A 19,420-nucleotide genomic window follows, 5' to 3' on the forward strand; every position below is an offset into this window, starting at 1 on the left:
GATGGACGCCGATGGACACCGGGCAAGACACCGACGAGGGGCATTCAAACTGTAAGTATTTTATTTTTTCCTCAAATTTCCCTTCTAGGTTGGGGGTGCGCGCTATACGGCGGTGCACGCTTTACCCCGATAAATACGGTAGTTTATTAATACACCCATTGAATTAAATATATGTTCCCTGTATAAATGAACTACTGAAGACATTTAGGCTGGATTCACACCTGCGCATTTTTAGTGTTTTTTGCATTTTGCAGATTGGCACCACAGAACCTGTTCCATAGGAAACCATGTAAAATGGACTGTAGTGCAAATCTACAAAATGCAAAAAGCACTAAAAATGCACAGGTGTGAATCCAGCCTAAGGCCCTGTACACACGGGTAAGAATCTCGTCATAAAAAAAAACGTTGTTTTCCCTGACGAGATTCTTGGCAAGAATCTCTTGCCGCCCGAGTGTACAGACTCTCATTTCAAAAGAACCGCGGTTCTCTTGAAAGGAAAGAACGTGGTGACGTCATCATTCGATGCCGTCACCGCCATCTTGCTTCACCCTACCTATGCCGTGGAAGCTTCCGCACATGTGTCAAAGTCATTTCGAGCATGCGCGGGTTTCCACGGCGACAGGTAAGTATACACACTCTCGGTTTTCTCGTCAGGAAACATGCCGACAAGAATCTCAACGAGAAAAAAGAGCGCGGGTTCTTTTTTTTCTCGTCGAGATTCTGACCAGATTTCCTGACGAGAAACCTGAAAGTCTTGTACACACGAACGGTAATCTCGGCAAGAAGCAGTTTTCTTGCTGTTTTTTGCAGAGAAAACCGGTCGTGTGTATGAGGCTTTAGAGATGTCATGAATAGAACTTAAATTGCTTGATTTTGTATTTATAGTGTTGTGTCTACTGTGTATATTGTATCTTTCGAAACCCCACCTTCACTTTCATGGTACATTCTGTTTATTCAATTCAGTCTAGATTGTCAGCGTAGATTGTGATTTATATGGAAATAATTCAAATTTTATCTATCTATTCTAAATACAGGAAACAAAAATGCTCCACAGCTTCCAGGAGTAAAAGCAAATGTTCAAAAGCAGCAGGATCAACCTCCAAGTAATGCAAGACTTGATTTCCCGAAGCCTCCGCCTGCTTCTGCTCCAGCTACTATAGCAGCTAGGCCTCCACCACCACGACCAACAATCCTTGGTCATTCTCCTCCAGCACCACCTCCAGTTCCATCTTCAAGCAACAAACCTCAACTGGTGATGCCAACTTCCCAAGCACCCCCATATCCTAGTTCTCCATTCAAAGAGAAACCTGAAAAAAACACAACAGCGTTTAGTGCCCCACCACCTCCACCTCCACCTTTATATACACATGACAAGTCAAGAACTCAAAGACCTAACTCCCATTCTTTCCCACCTCCTCCGCCTCCCCCTCCTCTTCATCCTCCTCCTGTTCCACCAACGGGATATGCTGGCAGGAGAAGCCCATCCCCTTCACCACCTGATATCAGAGATATACCACCGCCTCTACCACCAGCACGTCCACTTTCCTCACACATGAGGATAGAAGAGGATTCTTTTCCTACGCCACCCGATCCTAGTGATCTCCCACCGCCTCCACCTCCTCCTTTTCATCAAATGTCAAATTCAGCCAGGCGAAGGTTATCTGAGCCATTGCCACCACCACCAACCTTTAATGCTGACCAAAATAATGCTCCTGCTCGACCACCAAAAGGTCCTCCAGGTAGACCTTCTGTCCCTCCTGTGCCTGGACATGGACGACCTCTTAAACCTGCAGGTAATATACATGGTTTGTAAAACTTTGGGGATTCCTTCCCTTGCTTTTTTTTTTAAAGGGCAAGCTTTTATTACGTCATGGGTGCAGATATTTTCTATTTTCTGGTCCACACAGCTGTCATGCTGAAGAGGAGGGGTGAGGAAGGAAAACTGAAGCAAGGAAGCCTAGAGAAACACACAGTTGGCAGTCAATCAGCCTTTGTTGAAAGCTGAGCTCCTTTCTCTCCTATAATAGAACCAGCATATAGTTTAATAATTTATCATCTTTTATATCTTCTGCCTGGCAAGTAAATCTTGTAGTCATCAAGCTCCAAATGTCTAGGTTCCTTTTAGTAAATATAGCTGCATGGGAAGACAGTCATAGCTACCAACGTGTCTGCCTCTAAACTACAGTACATCTCCAAGCATCCCAAGTGTCGTTGTCTCTATTTTCAGTCAGGATGTGTACAGTACATGTGTACCTTGCAGCTCTACCTATTCAGATCTGCTGAAAGCTCTGTCAGTCATAATTACCGTATTTATCGACGTATACCGCGCACTTTTTTGCCCTGAAAATCAGGGCAAAATCGTGGGTGCGCGATATACGCTGATAACCGCTTTCCGCGCTTTGTTCGAACCACTGCGCCGACATATACCGAGCGCAGTACACTCGGGTATAGTCGGGCAGGCTCGGCTCCTCTCACGGTCACGTCCTGGACGTCCTTTACGCGAGAGGAGCCAAGCCCGCCCGACTATACCCGAGTGTACTCCGCTCGGTATATGTCGGCGCAGTGGTTCGAACACAGCGCGGGAAGCGGGGATAGAGCGGGGATGGCCGCAGAAGGACGCCGGACCGGAGGAGGCCGCCGATGGACGACGGGGAGGAGGCGATGGACGACGGGTAAGACACCGACGAGGGGCATCCAAACTGTAAGTATTTTTTTTTTTTTTGCAGGAATCTTCCTTCAAGTTCGGGGTTTTTTGCTATATGCCGGGGCGCGTTATAGCCCGATAAATACGGTATATGGTGTTTACAGGGAGCAGGGTACAGCTGCTTGTAGTGCAAAGTGGACTTGCCTTTCGTAAATTAACCCCTTTGAGTCCAAAGAATCAAGAAAGCATGTCGGTGACTGGTGCAAAAGTAGTGTTCAATCCAGTATCGGAGAGTAAATAAACCCCATTGTGTACTTAAAAGTGAGATGTGCCTGTACATTAAAGAAAGAATCCAGGCCTTTTTTAAAGCGATCTATTGAGCTGGCCAGAACCACCTCTGGAGGGAGTCTATTCCACATTTTCACAGCTCTTACTGTGAAGAAACCTTTCCGTATTTGGAGATGAAATCTTTTTTCCTCTAGACATAAAGAATGCCCCCTTGTCCTCTGTGATGACCTCAAAGTGAATAACTCCTCTTCTCAAGAGAGAATAAATTCAGTTCCTCTAATCTTTCCTCATAGCTGAGCTCTGATGAGGTCTTACTAATGATTTGTACAGGGGCAAAATTCTCTATCTCTCTCTCTGGAGTCCGTAGCTCTTTTAATACAAGAAAGGATTTTGCTCACTTTGGAAACCGCAGCTTGGCATTGCATGCCATTATTGAGCTTATTATCTACCAAAACCCCCAGATCCTTCTCCACTATGGAACCCCCAGTTGTACTCCCCTAGCAGGTATGATGCATGTATATTCTTAGCCCCCAAGTGCATAACTTCACATTTATTAACATTAAAACTCATTTGCCACATAGTCGCCCAATTAGACAGAGCATTGAGGTTGGCTTGTAAATTGACAACATCCTGTAAGGACGTTATTCCACTGCAGAGCTTGGTGTCATCTGCAAAGACTGAAATGGTACTTTTAATCCCAGACCCAATATCATTTATAAAATAATATAACTATAATTGGTAAGAAGATTTCTTAATGCTGTTTTTCTTGAGCCTGGAGTTCTGCTTTAATTTATCACTTCATGAAAAATTAGACCTGACTGTTCCACTTTTCTCTCATATTTCTTCCTCCAGTTAGCCCCAAAGATGTTAAAAGGATCCAGGTAAAGAAGGCTGTGGGGTTGATTTACTAAAGGCAAAAATACTGTGCTCCGGAGCTTGGTAAATGAGGTAAAGCTTCACTTTGCAAAGAATACCCAATCCCATGCAAGGAAAATACAAAACAGCATTTTTTTCTTGTACTGATTGGATGATAGAGCAGAGCTTCTCCTCATTTCAGTGCTTCCCCTCAAATCTAGAGCATTTGCACTTGCAGTGCACAGTATATTTCCCTTTGTAAACCAACCTCTTATAGCGGAGCTACACCCTAAAGTGGAACTCATGCTGATCGGAACCCTCCCCCCCTCCGGTGTCACATTTGACACCTTTCAGGGGGGAGGGGGGTGCAGATACCTGTCTAAAGACAGGTATTTGCACCCACTTCCGGCCACACAGTTTCGGGTAAACTGTGGGCAGAACGTCACCTCCCGTCCTCCCCCCGTTGTGCTCTGGGAACACTCGGCTCCCAGAGCACAGCGGGAGCCAATCAGTGGTGCAGCGAACTCGCGCATGCGCCGTAGGGAACCGGGTAGTGAAGCCGGAGCGCTTCACTTCCTGGTTCCGTCACTGAGGATGGCGGGGGGAGCAGCAGAGTGACGAGCGATCGCTCGTCCTCTGCTGCGGACGGTGCTGGACTCCAGGACAGGTAAGTGTCCTAATATTAAAAGTCAGCAGCTGCAGTATTTGTAGCTGCTGGCTTTTAATATTTTTTTTTACTGGCACATCCGCTTTAAGTTATTTTTTTTTTTTTTTACAAATTGTTTCTATTTTTCGTCCAGGGAAAAAACTATTTGCATAGAAACTTTGCTTTACTAAGAAACATTTTGTATGGTAGACTTAACCCTTTAATTTTTTCCTCAGCAAACAGCGGTGGAAGGCTAGCTCCTCCTCCACCACCTCCAATGAGGGCACCAACCACAGAGTTGTCCAGTAAGACGCAGTCTAACCAGCTGTCCGCAGGCTGGAAGTCATCTCCACAGATTTATCGTCCTCCTAGCCCAGGTAATGTTACTTCTACACCTTTTCACATAAGTAGCTGTACTCATAGAATGTCTTTCCGAAAATGACCATGCGCCCAGCCCCTAATATACATGCAGGGCACCGGATGCATGGATTCCAATGTTTTTTTTTTTTTTAGAAGCCGGTCGCCTAATTGGCTTTAAAACGTTATCTTTCATCTTCAACTGTGGCATGCAATTCAATCCTAATTTATATCTCTTGAGGTTGCACTCCAACAGCCCCCTTTGGAAAAACTTTTACTATCTTTGGATGAGACCAAGCTGATTTCCAGGTACTACTCTGAACTTCTCAGAGCTAAATTAGTATCCCCATCCCAAATTCAATACATGTGGGATGATCCCTAAAATATCTGAGGAAGATTGGGAGGAGATTGAGGAGTCTTCTATGACCTCAGTAATATCGTCTAAAGACAAACTCCTGCAACTTAAAGTGGAGGTTCACCCGATTTAGTCACTTTGTCCGATTCACTAGTCCCCCCGATCTACATAACAATTTCGCTAGTCCAAAAAATTCTAAAAATCTCCATACCTTCTTTCTAGCAGCTCGACCAGGCACTTCCTGGTTGTAGGGTTGCGGGACTGGGCGTGTCGCTTTGCTCCGCAAAGGATTTTGGGAGCTATCACGTGTCTCTGGACGATGACGAGACACTATTCATTTCAGCAGCCAGAGGAGAAATCTCGCGAGATTTCGAACGTCACATGACTGCACCCGGTCATGTGACCGGGGGCGGATACAATTCGCCCATTGTAAATAATTCACAGAATCCCGGGAGATCGTGCAGGAGGGCTTTAGAGTGCCCGCAGTTAAGATGGCAATGTCCATCGAGAAATGTTATAAAATCTATTTCTGAGGGATATCGTGCTGCTAGCGGCTGCGAGGACGAGACTGGTGAGTACTATTTTCTTTGTACCACCAGCGTTACAAAAAGGTTTTTAAAAAAAAAGGTTTTCCCGCGGAACTCCTGCTTTAAATTGAACCATCAAACGTATTATACTCCCCAGCGCCTATATATTTTAAAGATTACTCTACCTCCCCACTGTTTTCACCTCTGTAGTCAGGTAGTGGACTTCTTCCCACATATGTGCGGTGGCAAAAAGCTAAGCTTTAATGCCCACACGGCACACATATACTGTACATCGCTGGGCAGGTAATGTTTACGTATTGTGAGCGCAATACCTGCACACTCCAAGCACAAAGACATAGCTCGCGAAAACAACTCCTTGTCCCAAGAAGACTTCAGTAGCTGGTGGGTCCAGCTTCCGATCATGTGACCACTTTGACAGCCACAGTGGTCACATGATCACCAATCTTTCCCACCCCCTGGCATTAAAAGCTTTAAAAGGGGTAATGCTGCCCTTCCATTGTATCAACTCACCTATACTACTAGGGGTATACTGAAACACTTTGATAAAATATGAGGTCTTTGCACCAATTATTTTCTTACTGCCTGACCTTGCTGGGTTTCCTGTAGACCATGATTTTCTTCTGTCCACTATATTCCGATAACTCAGACTGTGTAACAAGATACAGTATATTATGTAATGATTGTGTGGCCTACATGTGGGACACTGTTAATGGTTAAGGCCCGGTTTACACTGGTGGGAAATACGCTCCGACTTTGGGAGCACATGTCGCATGACGTGTATAAATAAATGATTCCTTATGAGAGCCATCTTAACTGGTCCGACATGTGTCAGTCCGACTTTGAAAAAGGTTCCTGTACTACTTTGGTTCGATTTGGGCACAATTTGGGCCATTGATTTGAATGTAAGTCGCATCCAAGTCGGATCATCAGCTTAACTGATCCGACTTGTAGCATGCGACTTGTGCTCTGAGGATCTTGAAGGGGAACTCAATGTCAAATAAAAAAAAAACGTGTAGGGTTCCCCACCAAGGCCACACCAGACCCTTTGGTCTTGTATGGATTTTAAGGGGAACCCCTACACCAAAAAAAAACAAAACAGTCATGGTGTCCACCGAGAATCCATACCAGACCCTTATCCGAGCACGCAGCCAGGCAGGTCAGGAAATGGGGGGGATGAGCGAGCGCCCCCACCCTGAAGCAGCTTGTCCCTATGTTGATCGGAATCTGGAAGCCCCTTTGACAAGGGGGCCCACAGAATCCGGCCCCCCATGTGAATGAGTATGGAGTATGAGCATTGTACCTCTACCCAAAAATTTGTCAAGAATAAATAAAAACAATACACAGGTTTTGACAAAGTCCTTTATTAAAAATTAAGAATGTCCCCCGTCGTAGCTCCAACATGTCTTCTCTCTCCAGTTCTTCTCCCTTCCCTGCCAAAGGAATCACAGGAAGAAGACATCAGCAGAGGGAGAAGACCCGGAGGAAGAAGAACCGGATAGAGAAGACACGTTGGAGCTATGACGGGGGACATTCTTCCTTTTTAACCACTTTCCGCCTGCAAAAATGACAATCAGAAAGTGGTTGCATTATCCTGACTGGGAGTCATATGACGTACAGCAGGATAAGCCGCGGTCATGCAGCGCGGCAATCGGTAGTGTGTCAGTCTGACACACTGCATCTCCGATCTAGGCTATGATGTATGCTCTTTACCATGTGAGCAACTGTGTCCAATCACAGCTGATCACAGTTTAAATGGGAAGAGACATTTATCGGCTTTTCCTCCACTCGCACTAACAGGCGCGAATAGAGAGCCGATCGGCTACTCTGAGGGCGGGGGGGGGGGGGTCTGCACTGATAATCAGCGCATTGATTATCAGTGCAGACTAATCGAGGATGCCCACTTCAGACCACCAGATGAGCCCACCAGGGGTTCCAATCAGTGCCCATTAGGATGGCACTCTGTGCCCATCAATGATGCCTACCAGTGCCTTCTGATCAGTGCTGCCTATCAGTGCCATCTATCAGTGTCGCCCATCAGTGCCGCCTATAAGTGCCCATCAGTGCTGCATATCGGTGCCCATCAGTGCTGAATATAAGTGCCTCATCATCAGTGCCTCATCATCAGTGCCCATCAGTGCAGCCTCATCAGTGAAGGAGAAAACGTACTTAGTTGCAAAGTTTTGTAACAAATAAAAACGTTTTTTTTTTCAACATGTTCAGTCTTTTTATATTTCATTATATTCTATTCACTTGCATCACGCAGCTGTCTGCAAAACCTGTGTATGTGGTTAGCATGGTCCTGGGCTCACACAATAAAACCCATACAAAGCACCAATTCAGTTTTGCAGATTCATTTTAGGCACTGTATAACGAGTATGATTGCTTCTGCAGAGGCAAAATTACAGATTCGGGATAACAGAATTTATGTGACCTAGCAATCAAAACACATTTTTTACTTACACTACGGTACTCTGTAAGGAATTTGTTCCTGCTATGTTCCAGGAGGAATTTGTCCCCTTTAGATTCTATGTGGAATTTGTTTTCTTTATATAGCACTTATTTCCCTGGAGTGTTCCACATTACAGAACTATAAAAAGTGTTTGCTTTCCATTGTGTATATTTTACAATAAGGTAGTTTATTGAAAGGGGACATAGGTCTTTACAGTGTTTTTTTTAGATAAACAAATGTATGTAAGAGATTATTTTGAATTAAATATTCTGATCAATACATGTTACTGTTATATATAGTTGGCCTTTAAATAAGCTTTGCTTTTTCTACTGCAGAGCTACACAATGGTTCTACTTTATACTACGTGCTCTTACAATAAAAGACTATTAGTCAGCTTTTATATGCTCGATGGGTTGCCACCGCTCCACAGCCCCGCCACAATGCTGCATGGGGAACTTGGATGTAGGCGGTAAGAGGCTGCATCTGGACAACTAGCATATGAAGAAGTGGTCATACTCTGATGTATTAATATAAAAAGGGTAATGGCGCTCGCTAATGAACAAAAAGATAGAGTAATAAAATAGATAATTAAATAATTACAATCTACAAATATGCTCCAACCGCAATCCAAGAACTATAACCAACGAGCCATAAGAGCCAGAAAGGATGTTTCACTCCTAATATCACCCACCAGCAATCCACGGGATGATGAGGGGGGTACACTGAGTGATGTTTTTTGTACAAACGTGAACCAATTAGTAGTACAATGGGTACCACCAACTCAAAATAACAATAATAAAAAATATGACACTTATGCCTCGTACACACGGGCAAACATGTCCGATAAAAAAGCGGTCCGCCGGACCGTTTTCAGCGGACATGCCCGCCCGGAGATTTCTGTATGATGGCTGTACACACCATCATACAGAAATCCGCGCGTACACGATACGCAGTGACGAGGCCGCACCGTCGCGATGACGCGGCGACGTGCGCGGCCCTGGAAGTTCAATGCTTCCACGCATGGGTCGAAGTCATTCGACGCATGCGAGGGATGGCGGCCGCTCGGACATGTACGGTAAGTCTGTACAGACGACCGAACATGTCCCACGGACAGGATTCCAGCGGGCATGTTTCTAAACATGTTTAGAAACATTTGTCCGCTCGAAAACGGTCTGGCGGGCAAATGTACGCTGGAATCCTGTCCGCTCGGCTGTACAGACGACCGAACATGTCCGCGGACCAGTTTCAGCAGACATGTTCGGTCGTGTGTACGGGGCCTAATAGGAATATTAGGTAGTTAATGGGATAATGAACTAAAAAAATATATATATTATAAAATGTGTGAAACATTAAGTGACAACCAAGATCAACTAACCAAAATAAATGTATAGGGTGCAGTAAATAAAAAATGCAAATACCAAAACATGCATAATAAAATAATGAAAAAACTGGAAAAAATGTGTGAGTCTCTGTGCTCACTCGTGTAGCGTGTATTCAGAATTTCTCCGCTCTCGGCCGCGAGCGGAGATGACGTCACCACCAGCTCTCCTCCCTTACGCGTTACGTGGCTGTACACGCCACTTACTCATAGGGTAACTCATAGTTCCCCCCATTATTCATACTCTGATGTATGTAATGGTAGTCAATCAATGATATAAAAAAAATATGACAGTTACATTTTAGGCTCCCCTTTAATGACTTGGATAGGATCTGCAAAGATAAGTGGGATAAAATCCCTTCTGAGATGTGTGCAAACCTGGTGGCCAACTACAAGAAACGTCTGACCTCTGTGATTGCCAACAAGAGTTTTGCCACCAAGTACGAAGTCATGTTTTGCGAAGGGGTCAAATACTTATTTCACTCATAAAATGTGTAAATCAATTCAGAACTTTTTTGAAATGCGTTTTTTCTGGATATTTTTGATTTGTCTGTCTCTCACTGTTAAAATAAACCTACTATTAAAATTCTAGACTGATCATTTCTTTGTCAGTGGGCAAATGTACAAAATCAGCAGGGGATCAAATACTTTTTTCCCTCACTGTAAACAAATAACACTGTATGTGAACATGAGAAATAAACTTCTTAGGAAAGGCAAGCAGAACCAATGGACTATGCAGAGATCCTAATGAACCCTGACTTCTTGTCTATTCTCCAGATGACTTTGAGTCCAAGTTCCCGTTTCACCCAGTGGAAGACTTGCCACCTCCAGAACTATTTGAGCCAGGTGAACGGATTTACCCCAGCAAGTGCCCCTCAGGTGAGTTCCTGCTTGTATAGCCAAAAATGCCATGGAGGCACTATCAACTATACTAAACATCTAGATATGTATCTTCTGCTTCTAAGCTCTTTTACAAAAATGTAACTTTCCTTTGGTCGTCCCACATTCTTTTGTCACAGCAGATAAACAAACGATTGAATGAATTAAATGCTATGCCTAGAGAAACTCAAAACCAGGGGTAGGCAACCTTTGAGAGGTGGAGATCTACCTGTAGAACATGGGAGAAATCAAAGCTCACTGGGCACAGGGTCCTGTTGTTAGTGAGATAACCTAGCAAGGCGTTTTAGAAAGCACACCAAACCCACAGGATATGATAGTCTATTGCTAAAGCGCAGCTAACCCACTGTTATAGGTGCTGTTTTGCCCATATACATAGCTGTTATTTTGCATCTATATGGGCACGATAGCATCTAGATGGGCATAATAGCATCTTTATGCTATTGTGCCCATCTAGCTGCTGTTGTTCATCTATATGGGCACAATAGCATAAAGATACGATTGTGCCCATAAAAATGCTATTGTGTCTAGTATTGTTAAACGCAGTGACACTGACCTTGCATGCAGTAGTACTGCTTCATTCTGTGAATCCTGCGGCTACCAGGAATAAAAGGCGGAGTGCTGTTGGAACTTTAGAAGAGGCATCTGCTTAAGCGGCTGGCCAATGCCCCTGCGGAACTGCTGCAGCCACGGCTTCCTCTGCAGCTAGCGATATGTGCCTGCAAGTAGTTCCCATGCTTCCCGGTGCACTTCATCCATGGCATGCGACCGCAGGTCGGCAAGCCCAGGCGATCTACCAGTCATCTAGCCGCGATTGACTGGTAGATTGCGGTCAACAGGTTGCTGACCCGGGCACAAGACAAACATTTAAAAAACATACAAGGTGCTATAAGGCTGATGCACATGAACATTTGGGTTTACACTGCCAAACATTCACCTCCCCCCATCTGCCAGTCGGTCTGGCACTTACCCCATCTAGGTGGCGGGCAGTGGATTGCGGGCAGCGGCTTCGAGCCCACTGTTTTTTGAAGCCTATTAGAGTCTCTGGCCCTAATCACATGGTTCGAAAAACACTCCCCCCTCCCATTGAAATCAATGCGTCCGGCGTCCTGTATGTAGATCAGGGTGCCGGACAGGTATATTTACAGAGGATCATGTAAAAGGAAAAAAGAAGACTTTGAGAGGGGCTTTCGGACAGGAAAAACGCTTAACGCTCTTTAACGTGTCATTTAGGAGCATTCAGCATTTTCAAGTGTACATTGAAAGATGAGCAGAGGGGAATGTTTTGGAAAAAATGCTTACAAATGCAAATGCCAATAAATTCTTCTAAACTCTATGAGCCACTATAAGCATTTTTTTAGGCTGTGTTTTTCTGCCATTTTTTATGCACCTAGCGTGCGTGAACCTTCAATATTTACAGCATAGTTCAAGAAAAAAATGGCAAGCTGCTCTGCCTTTGATAGATCTTGCACTAGGGTCCAGCAGTTCTTGTGCACTACAAACGGAGGGAGACAACAGGAAGTGAGAGGAAATCTACCCCTAGGAAGGGAAATTCTCTCCTGTAATGCTGCATACACACGACCGTTTTTCATGACGAGAAAAACGTAATTTTTTTAATTGGTCATTAAAAACGATTGTGTGTAGGCTTTAAACGACGGGAAAAAAGACGTGCATGCTCAGAAGCACGTTATGCGGTGCATACTAGCTCATTATGCCTTTTGCCTTTCAGGTGTAAAAAAAAAAAGATTGCCGGTATACAACCGCTTTAAGAACAAGCCTACGGTCCCTGTCTTGTTTGTAACCCGGGGACCTCCTGTAGTCATATCCATATTAAGTCCTTTGCAAGTATTTTTAGAGCTGGTTACACATGCCAAAACAAGTGTAATTTTTAAAACATATAACTCTAATATAAAGTAATGTACACTTGGTATTTCTATTTACTAAAAGTGTGCTGTAGCAATAACTCAGATCTGAACTGCTGAAGTCAGAGAAGCACAAGATGGATTGCGATTTGTTTCTGAAGGATTCTGCACCTAAAGTGGTTATAAACCTTTACATATACCCACTGAAATGACTGGCATCAGGTGATAGACAGAGATGAAACAATTCCTCCTACATAGGCTGTACCTGATTATCTGCAGCCCTCTCTTCGCTACAGCCCTCTAAAGCAGTGGTTCTCAACCCTTTCCTTAAGTACCCCCAACAGGCCATGTTTGCAGGTTTTCCTTTATCTTGCACTGGTGCTTTAAATCTACGGCTTGCTATTTTGGACAGCTATTTTATCGAAGAGAAATTCCCAAAACATTGCCTGTTGGGCATACTTGAGGACAGGGTTGAGAACCACTGCTCTAAAGCACACATTTACACAGCATTTCTTAGCTCTAGAAGGCAATGGGTGGGGAAACCACACTGCACAGCATAAAGCAGGGAGCTAAATGTAATCCAAGGTGGACACGCCTCACTACACACAGTCTCATAGGGAAACGTGCACAACTGAGGCAGTCAATCATCTTCTTTGTGCTTGGGGGGGGGGGCACCCCCCATATTTTGTGGTGTTGGCATATGCCATAGACCAGGGGTCTTTACTGGCCTTCAGACTTTAGGGGGGCCGGACAGTGGCCAGCGGGAATAGGACATTTTTCTTGCATCAATGATCGTAAACATTGCCGCATCTTTGGTATTAGAGGGAGAAATAGTGCCCTATTGTTGGGGTCAGTGGGATGAATTATGACCCATTGTTGGTGTTACTGGCAGAATAGCATCTCATATCAGTGGGAAGAATATTGCCCCAAGGGCCAGATAAAGGCAGGAAAAGGGCCGCATCTGGCCCCAGGGCCGCAGTTTGGAGACCCCTGCCATAGACTATCAGAAGTGACCCATGGAGATAGCAGAGGGAGAAGAGAGCAGATAGGAACCACAACTGTGCTTTGGATTAAAGCTAGTACACACTATAGAGGGATATGCTTTTGTCACTCTTTATTTCAGAGGCTTACAACCACAATAAAGCTAAACTTCTGGGGGGAAAAAACCTCACTGACTTAGATGGAGAGTGTAGATCAAGAAAATATTCGGAAGCCCTTATGTGTATATTGTTCCAGGCTAGTTACTCAAGATATTGAATAACGACAATCGGCACAACAGTCAGCAACTAACATTCTCAGAAGAGTTCAGCAATAGCAGCCTTCATGTCTTCTCGACAATTTTACCCCAAGTGATAGACTACATCGAAGGAATGTATTGTTTTACATGGGTTGTAAAGGTACAATTTATTTTTCCTAAATAGCTTCCTTTACCTTAGTGCAATCCCCCTTCACTTACCTCAGGGGTGGCCAACCAGTGGCCCAGGGGCCACATGTGGCCCGCGGAGCCCTCTGATGTGGCCCGGGACCTCCTGCTCTAGAATGGCGTGTTTTCAAGCAAAGATCGCAGGTTGCCGACCCGTCATACCACAGCATCAGTGTTGTGATATGAAGCTAGTGGTATAGGAAGAAAGCGGTTGCGGAGCAGAGCCCCATAAGCCGATGCTTCCTCTACAGTGTCGGCTTTTGCCACAGGCGGATTTTATGGCAAAGTTCAGCTAACCTGCAGGATAGACACAGCTGCACCCACGGTATGGGTAAACCGCAGCACATCAGTGTGAAAGCAGTATTAGGCCATTTTCACACGATCAGCCCGACCAAATGGGGCCATCAAATCACCTCTACAGAGCGACAGATGCCCCCTTCCATCTGAGTGGATCGGAGGGCCTATAGAGTTGCCGTAACCTGTCATCCGTCCGCTTTGCTCATGGTGGCCTGCGACTGGTTACCAAGTTGCTTAAGTGGCCCTCGCTCTTCAAAAGGTTGAGCACCCCTGACTTACCTCATCCTTCCATTTTGCTTTTAAATGTCCTTATTTCTTCTGAGAAATCCTCACTTCCTGTTCTTCTGTCTGTAACTCCACACAGTAATGCAAGGCTTTCTCCCTGGTGTGAAGTGTCGTGGTCGCCCCCTCCCTTGGACTACAGGAGAGTCAGAATGTTCTCTACGTTGCAGATAGAGAAAGGAGCTGTGTGTTAGTGGGCGTCCTGACTCTCCTGTAGTCCAAGGGAGGGGGCGAGCACAACACTCCACACCAGGGAGAAAGCCTTGCATTACTGTGTGGAGTTACAGACAGAAGAACAGGAAGTGAGGATTTCTCAGAAGAAATAAGGACATTTAAAAGCAAAAATAGAAGGATGAGGTAAGTGAAGGAGGACTACTGCACCAAGGTAAAGGAAGCTATTTAGGAAAAAAATGCTTTACCTTTACAACCCCTATAATCTTGTATCTTCCATAACATATCTTCCTTAATCCTTTATCTTCCATAGTATTGTATGATTTATCATCTTGTTTCTTTTATGTTGCCAGGGCCCTCCGTCCCACCACCCCAAAGACCTCAGATAAGATGAGGCCATCCTCGCTTCAATGACTGAAGAACAAAAGGGAAAATGTCTGGAGAACGAAGAGTCTTCAGCGTCAGGGACTTGTCTGGATATACCGAATTGTGTACTTGTGATCAGTGTGTAATTATGAATTGATGTCTAAAAAGATATGTACATGAGATATGAATACATTTACATTAGCCATGTAAAAAGGACTGTAATTCGAATTTTAGCAGAGCTTGTGTAAATGCTGGAGTAAAATTGTATGTACCAATAACGGGAAATGAAGAACTAATTGAAATGACAATGTATGTGACACATCAATGCAATGTGGTGCTGCCTATAGAACTGTATGTTTCTTACAGTTATTGAGTGAAGAGGAACCACTGATCATAATCACTAATATTTAACTAAAAGTGGGAATCTGGACACGCACTTTACAATCTGATTTTATAATCTCCTTCAGATTTACCAACAACTGTAGTGTGAGGGCCTGCCTAAAATATCCAAATGATATCTATCCTGGTAGGCCTTTGTACTAGATGTTGGTGAATATAAAGGAGGTTGTACAAATCATATTGTGAAGAGTATGAATAGTTTTAAAGGATGTATATCACTGACAACAACCTTCCCATGTTTTTTATTAATACTTCTGTGGGACTTGCTGCAACTTTTATCCCAGCTATTGAGTGTTAATTACTGTATTGAGGGGTTGCTGGCTAACTTCCTTATCAGTAGAGAAAAAAAAAATCGGAAATTACTAAACAGTTACACAGAATGTCTGACATTTGACCAGTTATAATAGGCAGTGATGCACACAATGCTTTTTAAAAGTAGCCAACCCAAGGCCCCACAGAGTTTTACACGTGGCCCAGGCCCATCTGGGGGGACACAGAGATGCCGTGCAAGCACAGCAGCCACTGTGGCCGACACAGATAATGCACGTCTGTAGGGAAGCTGAGGATGCCATGCAAATATAGCAGCCGTGGCAAATACACACCTGGAGGGATACCATGGTCTGCCATGTTTGCAACAGCAGGGAATGCAGGGGCGACAGTTAAGTAAATGCTGCATGGACAGATATAGCAGGATGCTGGGGTGGGCTGTGCCCCCCCCCCCCCTAGATTTCAATTGCACCCCCCTTCACATAGCACATGCATAGGCTACATTCACACTGGCGATTTGGACCGATGTGAATTGTAGAAGCAATTCCTCCTGCGGCTCTCAGCGGGTAGGTGCGGTTACAGTTCGTCCACTTTGTCTGCATCCAGTAGCGATCACCGCAGGTAATTGCTGGCTGTATGGAGAGCCACGAATAGGTGCAGCCTCCAGGCCCGTTCACTATAATGACAGGTTGCCGGCAGCCGCACCTATTCGCGGCTCCCTACACAGCCAGCGATTACCTGCCGTGATCGTTACTGGCCGCAGCGAGCTGCAGGAGGAACTGCGCATCAGCCATCCTTATTGTGAGTGTTGTTTTTATGGCAATTTCTCTTCTTGCAATGTGGCCCAGGAAGGTCAAAAGGTTGGATACCCCCCTGCTTTAAAAATACAATGTGATAATGCCTGGAAAGGGCATCACCCGACCTCCTTATACTTACATTACCAGTGATCCCTTGCTTTACCTCTGCAGCCAGAAAGAATAGCAGGTACTTCCAGGTATGGCAGAGCATGATATATAAAACTGTAGTGTCACAGTTTGCTGCCTAACGTAGAATGCTGCGGAAGTCACGTGGCGGCCAACTGCGCATGCACGATGCGTTCCAAATGCAAGTGCGATGCGTTCCAATGGATTTTCGACAGTACACAACAGCGAACCCGGCATTCAGGGCGACGTGGATTTAGAGGAAAGTGGCCGGTCGGCCTCCTGGCTCTTTTTTTAACATCCTCCAATCCACGGGGATGTTAAGGAAAGAGCCTGGATGCCGACCGAGGTTTCACTGGTGTGCACTGTCGTGAATCCATTGGAACGCATCGCATTTGCATTTGAAGCACATTGCGCATGCGCAGTTGGCCGCCACGTGACTTCCGGAGCATTCTAGGATAGGCAGCAAACTGTGACAATACAAAACTTCTACTATGTGCATATAGCGATCCCTAACAGGGAAGGAATTATCTGCATTTATTAATATACTTCAAAGTCAATGCTCCAAATTTGTGTGGACACAAAATAGTTCCGTCAGCATTGATCTTTTTTAGTCAAACATCAGATGTTCTGTCCTTGAAAGATCTAGTTTGGTTTTGCACTGGCAGTGGTGTCATAATCACATATAAATGCGGCGGCGTAACGTATCGTCTATACGTTACACCGCCGCAAGTTTTCATCGCAAGTGCCTGATTCACCAAGCACTTGCGTGTAAACTTACGGCGGTGTAACGTAAAGGCGTCTGGCGCAAGCCCGCCTAATTCAAATGGGGTGTGTACCTTTTAAATTAGGCGAGCTCCCGCGCCGGACGTACTGCGCATGCTCCGTTTTGGAATTCCCACCGTGCTTTGCGCGAAGTGACGTCATTTTTTTGAACGGCGACGTGCGTAACGTACTTTCGTATTCCTGGACGTCTTACGCAAAAAAAAAAAAAAAAATAATTGAAATTCGACGCGGGAACGACGGCCATACTTTAACATGGCTTGTCTAAAGTTAAGCCATGTAAAAGCATGCTTAACTTTACGACGGGAAAAAATTACTAGCGACAACATAACGAAAGCGAAAACCGCCGTGGATCGCCGTAAATGCTCATTTGCATACCCGATGCTGGAAAACGACGCGATCTCCACCCAGCGGCGGCCGAAGTATTGCATCCTAAGATCCGACGGTGTAAGTCAATTACACCTGGCGGATCTTAGGGCTATCTATGCGTAACTGATTCTATGAATCAGCCGCATAGATACTCTCAGAGATACAACGGCGTATCTCTTCTGTGAATCTGGCCCCTTGTTGTGAACGCTTAAATAAGACAAATAGGATCATTTTGAAAAAAGGCATGCAGAAATGGACATGAATGGAAGAGACTCCATGAAAATCTTTAAAAAAAATCTCAGTACTAGAACTAGCATCCACCCTAAACTGTCCAGCATATTATGGATAATCTTGTGCCACCAAGAACCACTGATTTTGATTTTTAAGATATACTGTAACACAACTACAGAGCTGCAAGTTTCCCTGGATAACTATTCTGAATATTCAGAACACTTTAGCTCACGGAAAGTCAGTCTGGACTGCAAAATGTAACTTATTTATTCTGGAGGGCACACCAAGGCACTTTGCCAACCTGCATGCATTGCGGTGCACTGTGAAAAGTGCTACTACACCTTTTTTTTTTGCATTAGGTAGCGCATTCAAATTTGGGCTCTCTTAAAGTGGCTGTAAACCCTTACAATCCACTTTTTACTACAGGAAAGCCTATAATAAGGCTTACCTGTAGCTACCCCGGATATTTCTTAAACCTGCACGGTTTAGGAGATATCCCCTGTATCAGCATGTGCCGACGTAATTGAAGTCAGGCAAGGGAGAAATACAGAGCGTGACTCAGAATTCAGCTCATCATTGTGGGTCTTCTCTTTTACCTGTCTAGTCACAGGCTAGGGAATGGTCCATGACAGCTTGGGCTCAGAGGAAGTAAGTTGAAAGGCTAAGTTCTCCTTTCTACCATGTTTCATGTTGCACCCATATTTGTGTAACATGAAACATGGTCACAGTTGGCAGGTCCCCTTCTTTTTTTACTGCACTACAAGTGCCATCTGCCACCATGCAGCGATATCGCTGCATTTGTCATCCATTGATATTTTCTTGAGCCCCATAACCGAATGTCTGTACAGAAGTCTGTGCATTGCAACCCGTAACCCTTTGATCATAGTGGCAATGCTTTGCAGGCTCCAATGCAAAAAAAAAAAAAAGAATAAAAGCACACTTTTTTTTATCAACGTAGGTGCATTTAGTAATCTTTTAGAGAAGGTGGACTATGCCTTGAATGATGCTGGCTGTCATTCAATCTGGCAAACGGAGGGCATCTGGTGAAAAGGAAGTACCGTGGAGGGAGGCTCTGCATTTTATTTTTAAATGGACTATTCATTTTTTTCATTATGTTTTGACTGGAATTTTGCTTTAACATATATAACCTTTTCTTTATATTGTAGGCAAGCAGTTCTCTTAGTAGATATTTCCAGTCTTTGTGAAAGATTTTTTTTAGATATCCATGGTCAATATAGAATAGTAAAAGTGCTGCTTTGTGAATTTTAAAACCCATGGAATGTTTCTCCTATGTTCATAACTACAGATGTACTTAATACAAATAGCATGAAAACATTGGTTGAAGGACAACATTTGAATGAATTATCTTGAATAATGCATTTGCATCGCAAGTATCCAGTTATCCTGTGCCTTATGTGTGCTTTTTGTAAAGTGTTAGGAGCTATTTAAATGACCGTTGTTAAATATGATCTACAAATAATATATGTCTTATTTACACTCTACAGTAAATAACGCTCTTCATTTGACTCTTTGATTTGTTTATTTGTCATTGTGACACTACTGGTTCTTTACAATAATGGGAATGATGACCAATCGTTATTTCCACGATAGAGAGCCTTAGGTTTTGGCATTC

General features: G+C 44.3%; 1 protein-coding gene across 2 annotated transcripts in view; it reads left to right on the forward strand.

Annotated features, from left to right (window-relative positions):
* Positions 1 to 15,728, forward strand: part of WIPF3 (WAS/WASL interacting protein family member 3) — a 109,669-nt gene extending 93,941 nt beyond the window's left edge. For both annotated transcript variants that reach the window (XM_040352933.1, XM_040352935.1), the window contains exons 5-8: positions 1,035 to 1,793; positions 4,670 to 4,810; positions 10,298 to 10,399; positions 14,806 to 15,728. In XM_040352933.1, the coding sequence (XP_040208867.1) occupies positions 1,035 to 1,793; positions 4,670 to 4,810; positions 10,298 to 10,399; positions 14,806 to 14,846 (1,043 nt within the window). In that variant the 3' untranslated portion in view covers positions 14,847 to 15,728. The remainder of the gene's footprint in view (positions 1 to 1,034; positions 1,794 to 4,669; positions 4,811 to 10,297; positions 10,400 to 14,805) is intronic.
* Positions 15,729 to 19,420: the final 3,692 nt, after the last annotated feature.

Source organism: Rana temporaria, chromosome 5 (assembly GCF_905171775.1).
Source record: "Rana temporaria chromosome 5, aRanTem1.1, whole genome shotgun sequence".
In the NCBI taxonomy this organism is placed as follows: Eukaryota; Metazoa; Chordata; class Amphibia; order Anura; family Ranidae; genus Rana; species Rana temporaria.